At 45.6% G+C, this 8,748-nt stretch overlaps 1 protein-coding gene across 1 annotated transcript; it reads left to right on the top strand.

Moving 5' to 3' along the window:
* The first annotated feature begins 2,033 nt into the window (after positions 1-2,033).
* Positions 2,034-5,371, top strand: TSPYL1 (TSPY like 1). Its single transcript, XM_041756306.1, has one exon. It carries the CDS (start codon positions 2,327-2,329, stop codon positions 3,467-3,469), a length of 1,143 nt encoding a protein of 380 aa, XP_041612240.1. The 5' UTR covers positions 2,034-2,326; the 3' UTR covers positions 3,470-5,371.
* The last annotated feature ends 3,377 nt before the right edge of the window (positions 5,372-8,748 follow it).

Here is an 8,748-nt window from a genome sequence, read left to right on the forward strand (position 1 = left end):
GGCTTTGGAGTTTTAATGAACAGGGCAACACGAATTCATGGCTACAACATTTATGGGATTTAGCTACTTACCTGAACTTCATGGTATCTAGAAAGTGCATGGACATATTTTCCCTTGGATGACATTTCTTAACCGTAGCATTTTGAGATGCTTTCAAATAAGAAAGACATGTTTATTAAATGGCTTGACTGTCCATTTTTGGTATTGTACCAAACAAATCACTGTGACTCACATGGATGTAAAATTCCACATAATTATTCTCATTGTTTCACATTCATTATTTTCTTTTACATTATTTCACTTTACTAAAAGTACAGTTGGGGGCTTGTCCCACTAAGCATACATTTTATTGGTTGCTTAAATGATTAACCTAATTATATAAATTTTTAAACTAATGCTTCCTGAATTTGATTTGTTTAGCTTCATTCTTCCCTCTAAAGTAATGGCTCACTTTTGTAAATTATTTTAAATTGGTAAGTTTTATAGTGAAGGAGCATAATATTTAGATGTCTTTTTCATATTATGAGAAACATAAATATTTCTAGTGAAAGTATTCCCTTTGTCCTTTTTTTTTTTTTTTTTTTTTTTTTTTTTTTCTTTATTTTTTTTTTTTTCTCTTTTTTCTCTTTTCTAAGTATTCCCACTATAAATACAGGCGCCAAACCGCTGCGCCACCCAGGGATCTCTAAAGATTTTATTTATTTCCGAGAGACACACAGAGAGAGGCAGAGACACAGGCAGAGGGAGAAGCCGGCTCCCCACGGAGAGCCCGATATGGGACTCAATCCCAGGACCCTGGGGTCACACCCTGAGCCCAAGTCAGATGCTCAACCACTGAGCCTCCCAGGTACCCCTATTTGTTTAGAGAGAGCACGAATGGGAGAGGCCAGAGGGAGAGCAAGAGAGAATCTCAAGCAGAATCCACGCTCATTACAGAGCCCTGTGACCCCAGACCATGACCTGAGCCAAAATCGAGAGTCAGATACTTAACCAACTGAGCCTCCCAGGTGCCCCAGGTTTACTATTATGTCATTTTGAGTTAAGTAACCCAGTGTCTCTTTGCCTCAATTCCCCAGTGAGTAAAATTAAAGTCATAACAGGGTTATTTATAAGAACTAAAATGTTGGGACGCCTGGGGGGGGGGGCTCAGCGGTTTGGGGCCTGCCTTCAGCCCAGGTCGTGGTCCTGGGATCGAGTCCCACATTGGGCTCCCTGCATGGAGTCTGCTTGTGTGTCTGCCTCTCTCTGTGTCTCTCATGAATAAATAGATTAAAAATCTTAAAAAACGAAAAACTAAAATGTCTAGCACATCCTACAGCAAGATAGTTTTATGGTAAGTGTCTTAGGGATCCCAGGGTGGCGCAGCGGTTTAGCGCCTGCCTTTGGCCCAGGGCGCGATCCTGGAGATCAGGGATCGAGTCCCACGTCGGGCTCCCGGTGCATGGAGCCTGCTTCTCCCTCTGCCTGTGTCTCTGCCCCTCTCTCTCTCTCTATCATAAATAAATAAAAATTTTAAAAAAAATTTATGATAAGTGTCTTAGAGGATGAACAGTATCTGCCTAAAAAGAGAACGTTCTAGATAGCAAGAGAACTGTGTCATGTAAGAGAGACACATATTCTTCTTAAGACTTTAGGTTCAAAAAGATAAGGAAAAACTTCCCCAATCAGTAGCCCCAAGTAATACTGATATATCTGTGGAAAACAGCAACCTTATTTTTTTCCCTACGTGACAAAATAACTTCTTGAGCACATGAGACTTGGTGTCGACTGAAATCCTGGAGTTCCTTCTTCATGCAAAGATTCTTCCTTAAGGAAAAAATTACCTTCCCGCCCGGAAAACACACCGCAAAGCCGGCGCGACACGCTTCCGGGGGGCAGCGCCGCGCAGAGCGCCGGTCACCCCGGAGCCGCCGAGGCCGCAGTCGCGCGCCGCCCGCCGCGTCCGCGCGCGCTCTCGCGAGATCTGCGGCACTGACGTCAACCGCGCGGAGCCGCTCGCGAACGGACGGGTGGGCGGGCGCCCCAGACGCCGGCGGGGGGCGGGGACGGTTGCCGTGAGGAGCGCAACGTCCCCCAGTGGTTGGGCGGGCTGCTCGCGACCGGAGCGGCCTGACGGGGCGGCGGGGCCCCTTCCCCCGAGCCTGCAGCCTCCCGAGTCCCGACCGCGCCCGCGGGGAGCCGGACCCGCCGCAGTCCGTGAGGCGGCTCCGTGACGAGGCTCCGTGACGAGACTCCGTGAGGCGGCTCCGTGACGAGGCTCCGTGAGGAAGCTCCGTGACGAGGCTCCGTGAGGCGGCTCCGTGAGGAAGCCGAGGCGTCACAGGTGATGGCGGAGCCCGGGGTGACGGCGGGGCCGGCGGCGGCAGACGGGGCCGCAGCCGCAGCCGCGCCCGCCCCGCCTTGGCTCCCGGAGGAGCGGGGAGCCGCCCCCGCCCCCGCCCCCGCCCCCGCCCCCGCGGACAGCGGCCCCCCAGCCCCGGTGGGAGGCGGCGGGCGTCGCGGTTCCGTAGCGCCCGGAGCGGGGCGGGCGGAGGCCCCGCCCCCTAGCGAAGGCCTGGCAGCGGCGCCGGGGTCCGTGGCAACGGACGGCGGCCTGGAAAATGGGTGTGGGAGCGCCGGGGCGCGCGGGCCGGGTGGGGGGGGCCCTCCGGGGGCGTCGGACGTGCGGGCCGAGGAGACGGCCCCGGAGCTGCCGGCCCGCGACGGCCTCGCTTTGGCGGCGGCGGCGGCGGCGGCGGAGCCCAGGATGGAGACAGACCCGCAGGGAGCGGGAGAGCGGGCCGGGCGGGAGGGTGCCGGGGCGGCCGCGGGGCCCCGACGCTCGAGCCCGGATGCGCGCATGAACCCCCTGGAAGCCATCCAGCTGGAGCTGGACACGGTGAACGCGCAGGCCGACAGGGCCTTCCAGCAGCTGGAGCATAAGTTTGGGCGGATGCGTCGCCACTACCTGGAGAGGAGAAACTACATCATCCAGAACATCCCCGGCTTCTGGGTCACGGCCTTCCGCAACCACCCGCAGCTGGCGCCCATGATCCGCGGCCAGGACGCAGAGATGCTGAGATACGTAACCAATTTGGAGGTAAAGGAGCTCAGACGCCCCAGGACCGGCTGCAAGTTCAAGTTCTCCTTCCGAAGAAACCCCTACTTCAGGAACAAGCTCATCGTCAAGGAGTATGAGGTGAGAGCCTCCGGCCGCGTGGTGTCTCTGTCCACGCCCATCGCCTGGCGCCGCGGCCACGAGCCCCAGTCCTTCATTCGCAGGAGCCAAGACGTCGTCTGCAACTTCTTCAGCTGGTTTTCAGACCACAGCCTTCCCGAGTCCGACAAGATTGCAGAAATTATCAAGGAGGACCTGTGGCCAAACCCACTGCAGTATTACCTGTTGCGCGAAGGAGTCCGCAGGGCCAGGCGTCGCCCGATTAGAGAGCCCGTAGAGATCCCCAGGCCCTTCGGATTCCAGTCTGGCTGAGCTCTGCCGTGGAAGTGTGCCCAAGGCCCCCTGCCAGCGCCTGCTGGGCCTGTGCTTGGACGACAGAGGCGGCTATGCCTTCCTCCTTCTTTTTCCCTCCCTCCTCCGGGCATTCAGTTTTCGCAACCTAAGATTGAAACTTTCAAGGCCGCCCTCCTTCCTTTCCACTGGCCGTCGTGCCGTTCTGCATTACCGGCTCGCGCTGCGTGGCCAGGATTCACGTCGCTCCTCAGCCAAGCAAATGATGCTGTAACTTGCATTACCTTTTGTGCACTGCATGGACCGTTTGTTTCCAGGGCCTTTGGTCTGGCTCTTAACCATCTGGAATTCTAGCTTTGCCTAGGAGCTCATTCTGCCCACCTTGCTCTGTAGTACAGGCATGGAGCCCATGCACACTTGTGGGGCGGAGGGAGCAGCAACGCGCCACTTGGTCTCTGATTTATGCGACCCCACTGCTCCTCTTGCACCTGTGGTCACCTCCTACTGCCCACTACTGGCCATGCCCGCCCACCTTGGGCTGCTACCTACTGGTGAATACCTTGCAGATTATTGTTGGCCCCATTATGTTGTTTCTGGTCAACAGGAATCCCTAGAACTGCTGGTGGACCCAGGGTTCCTGCCAGCATACAAAAGACCTTTCCATTCCTCCCCCCCCCCGAAAGAACTCCTTGATTCCTCAGCCCCTCTTCCCTCCACTTTCATGATCTAGAACAATGTCAAGCTAGTGGTTAAAGTGACAAGTTAGACCTCATTCTCGTGGCAGGAGCAAGGATGATGATGTCCATTCTAAGTACCAGGCTTTCTCAGCCTCAACTATTAAATTCACACAACACCTAGGTATACCTCTTGTGCCTCTTCTCCTTACCCTGAATGTGATTAAATGCCAGGGTGGCAGTACACTTTCCCTCCATCTGTCTCCTGTGTCTTTAGGAAAAAAAGTTATATTTCAAAAGCATCTGCAAAAGCAAGCCTTTTATTTTAATTTGGCTTTAGCTCTTCATTATTTATGGACAGGTGTCCTGTAAAATAGTCCGCTGGAAGCTCTTACCTCTGCTCTTTCCAATCCTCAGCCCTCTTCAGCGACACCTAGAGGGCTTAAAGGGAGACACATCTAAATGAAAGGAAAAAGGATACCTAGTACATGGTGGATGGAAGTAGTAGTTTTGATGGGTAACCTGAGCGAGGGAAACAGAAGACCACAGTAAAAAATGAGCAAGATAAAAATTGGGCTAAGATTAAGTAAGACTGGCTGACAGAGCCTTCAAATTAGAGGTTTTTTTCTGTCAGTAGTAATGGGAGGAGAAACACTTTCTCAGGATTTTCATGGGAGAATGGAAGGAGATTGGGAGTGTTAAATGTATTGCGTAGATAAGAGTTATTTAAAGAAACAAAGCAACTTTGAGTGCCTTCTCGTTTTCATTTGATTTAATTTATGCAGAAGATTAATACTGTGTTGTTATTTTTCTAGTGTTTATAGTAAAATAACTTTCTGCTTACTGGGGAAATTTGAGCTGTACAGGCTTTCTTTTTGCTTTCAATTGGGAATGGCTGAAAAAATAACAATTTTACTTTCTGGTAAGATACAGAGATTTACATGAAAATGAGATTTTTTGACTTCTTGTTTCTGTTTAAACTGTATCCTTAGAAATATAATTTGAATAAGTTGGTTTTGTCAGATTCTGAAGACTGAGAATTGTCTTCATGGAAAAAATAACCTACAACATATGTTTGGTTTGAGTGTCTTAATTGATCATTTACCCTGGTAATAACAACTTAGTGTAATTGATGTGTCTTTTTTCCTAAATATACTTTGTGAGATTGCTCTGTCAAACTGGAAATGTACCATTGGCATATTTGTTTTTCCTTATATGTGTTGTAAAATAAAAGCATGTTACTCTGCTAGATTTCTTATTCTTCACTCTGCCCACAAATAATGCATGAAGTAATTGTTCACAATAACAACAGATTATAGGATTATTAAAGTTCTAAACATAGCTAAACAGACATTAAGACATTCTTACAAAAGTAAGGAACTAGGGCACACTGCTGTACCTTGCAAGGTTGGGAGGGTTGTTGCTACAGGTTTGGCTTTAAAATGTTAACAATTATAAGTGCTTACTCATGATGTCACTTTTTTTCCATATAGCTTGTGTAGCACCACCACTTTAATTCCTTAAAGCTTCCATTTCTGTCTCTGTAAGTGATATTCTAAGGTCATTCAGTTCTTTTTTTTTATTCACTTGCTCATTTAATAAGCAGTTTCTATCATAAGTTGTAAATTCTTCTATCATACTTTCTCAGCTGTAAAAACTTGTTTATTGTTTTCTTCAAACCTCCCTGCCTTCTGTTGTGTCAGATTTTTCAAGGCCTGAGAGATAATTTGTCTGCCTTCCAGTTTTTCTGTTCCCCTTAAAGAAGATGAAATGTATTCTATTCTATTCTATTCTATTCTATTCTATTCTATTCTTTCTATTCTATTTATTTATTTAGAAATGTCTTTTCAAGTACTTGGTGTACTTACAGGGACTTCTGTTCCAGAAAATAATATATAATTCATGAACAGCGAATTCCACAAATATTAATAAGGCATTTTGTCAGGCCTTAGGAAGATAAGAAGAAGAAGATAAAGTCATTCCTTTTATTGTTAAAGAATTGGGGAAACAGTGATACAGTAAAATGCAAATACATTTTTACAGGTTTTTCACTCTTTCCCTTTCTAGCTAGTTTGGAAGTTTGTGAAGGCAAAGAGATGATGGGGTATCCTTTGTGTCTCTCACTGCTTCTAGCATGTTTTGCACATAGTTGTTACCAGATATTGAATGACAAAGTGAAAACTCAAATGGAAAAAAAGAACAAAATATCCTAGTACCCAGAAAGACTTGATGAGGTAATGGGAAGAAGATGGTTTTTTCTTTTTTCTAAACATTTTATTTATTTATTCATGAGAGAGAGAGGCAGAGACACAGGCAGAGGGAGAAGATGGCTCCCTGCGCAATGTGAGACTTGATCCCAGGACCCTGGGGTCACTCTCTGAGCTGAAGGCAGACGCTCAATCGCAGATGCTCAACCACTGAGTCACCCAGGCGTCCCAAAAGATGGTTTTCAAGGCACTTGTAAAATTGGTGTAAAAAATCTTACAAAGCCCTTAAAAGCAAATTTCTTGTTTAAGTGATTAGAAAAGTCTAAACCCTATATATTTAACATCTCGCTTGCCATTTTACCAGAGCATAATGTAACTTTGGATCAACTTATATGTGCTTGGTTTTTGTATATTTTAAGGTGACTTACACTGGAGATAGAAGAGAGTTAGACTCTAGACATGTGCTTCCAGTACAGTAACCATTAGCCACCAGTGGCTACGAAGCACTTAAAATATGTCTAGTCCAAATTGAGATCTGCTGTATAAGTATAAAATACACACTGAATTTCAAGGACTTAGTATGGAAAAAATGTAAAATACCTTAATTTTGTATATTGATTACATATTGAAATAATGCTGTTGATATATTGATTAATACTAAAAAATACTTACCCTTTTTTGTGGCTACTGGTAAATCTTAAATTACATCGCACAGCATGGTTTTAGGCTTCTTGAATATCTCAGAGTGTATAAAATACACATGAGTATTAAACTTTCTCCCTATGAATTTTTTTGTGACTTTAAGACAAGGGTTATCTAGCTAAAATTTAAGATGGGTAAAGTATAGCTAGAGGCCAATGGGTAAAAAAAGGCTAAAAATGGAAGGTCTCTTATCAGCTTCTCCTTGAGTACCTAAGACAACATACTCAGTACCTTGGAAAACATAATGTGTAAAATTATGGATATAAGTATATCTGGGTCCCAAATTGGCCCTGATCGTTATTATATTGGTTATTTAAAGGAGTCTCTTAACAATATTTAGAACCTATATCTTCATGTTTTTCTAGAATAAATTTTAATGTATATTTGGTTTATAAAAGTACATGAAGCTCAGAAAAGAACATTTCAGTCATCAAATTACCATTTTGTGTATGTTAGCATAGGCTCTAAAATTTAACAATTGGCCAGACACCAGAAAAAAATCTGAATCTAGCATTTGTCAATTCAATGCTTACCACTTGAAGCATATTTTATTTTTGAAAAGTAGTGTGGCCTTGCAGTGCAGTCTTGCAGCAATTATTTCGCCTTGGTTATTAAGGTTGTCTTTGCTCTTGAGGAACTCTCTGTCTCACTGAGGTATCTTTCCTTGAATGTTTCCTCTTCAGCAAATTCACATACTCAAACCAGTCATGTGCCCAAGAAAACAGGATTAACATGGCAAAGAGAAGGTGCCAGAGAAGATTGGCCCTTCAGGGCCCCTTCAGGGCCAACTTCCCCCGCCTCAGTACAGAGCTGAAGTCCTGGATTGTGGATGTGACATATTTATCCACTCATTATGCGTAGGGAGGTATTTGTGAGCAGTGCTTTCTGCATGTTTGCTTGAAGGGCTTTGTTTGAGCTCTGAAGGGCCACTCTAATCCATTTCCTCTGCCCCTTGGGGTTCTCCAGACTTGCAGGAGAGCTTCTGCAGGCCTGACAGGCCACATTAGGAAAATGTCTACTTTCTGGCTTTCACTTTTTCAGGATTTGCATTTAATGTAATGTTTTTTGAGAATAGGTCAGGAAGAAGTGTTCTATTAAAAAGGGCCACTTAAGCTGCTAATTTTTATAAATACCAACATGTCTTATTAGTGGCCTGAAGAGACAGGGAAGACACGCTAGCTTTGTTTTATTTATTTAAAGATTTTATTAAGTAATTTCTGTACCCAACATGGGGCTGGAACTTAAAACTCTGAGATCAAGAGATGCACGCTCTACTGAGTGAGCCAGCCAGGGACCAGGGCACGCTAGCTTTAAATTGGGATTAAGTCACAGTTTTACAGTCTACTACCTAACGCATTAACCGAAATAAATACCTTTTCTGAGCTTTGGTTTCCTTGTCCACAATACAGGGATGATGATACCTGTATTATAAACTAATAATCTCCCAGGATTATTTGGAGAATGCCATTATAAGGTTGTAGAAAACACATTTGAGAGTTTACTAGGTGCCAGGCACTGTGCTAAGGTCAGAGTGTGAAAATGCCAAGGACAATGGCTGGCATGTAATATAAATATTAATTTCCATTTACCTTCCTCTCCATTTTAATTTCACATTTAATTTACATAGTTATCTAGCCTAGTATTTCTCAAACCCAACTGCCCATTATTAATAGCTGGCGAGTGTGGCACCTGGGTGGCTCAGTTGGTTAAGCATCTG

Source organism: Vulpes lagopus, chromosome 1, assembly GCF_018345385.1.
Source record: "Vulpes lagopus strain Blue_001 chromosome 1, ASM1834538v1, whole genome shotgun sequence".
In the NCBI taxonomy this organism is placed as follows: domain Eukaryota; kingdom Metazoa; phylum Chordata; class Mammalia; order Carnivora; family Canidae; genus Vulpes; species Vulpes lagopus.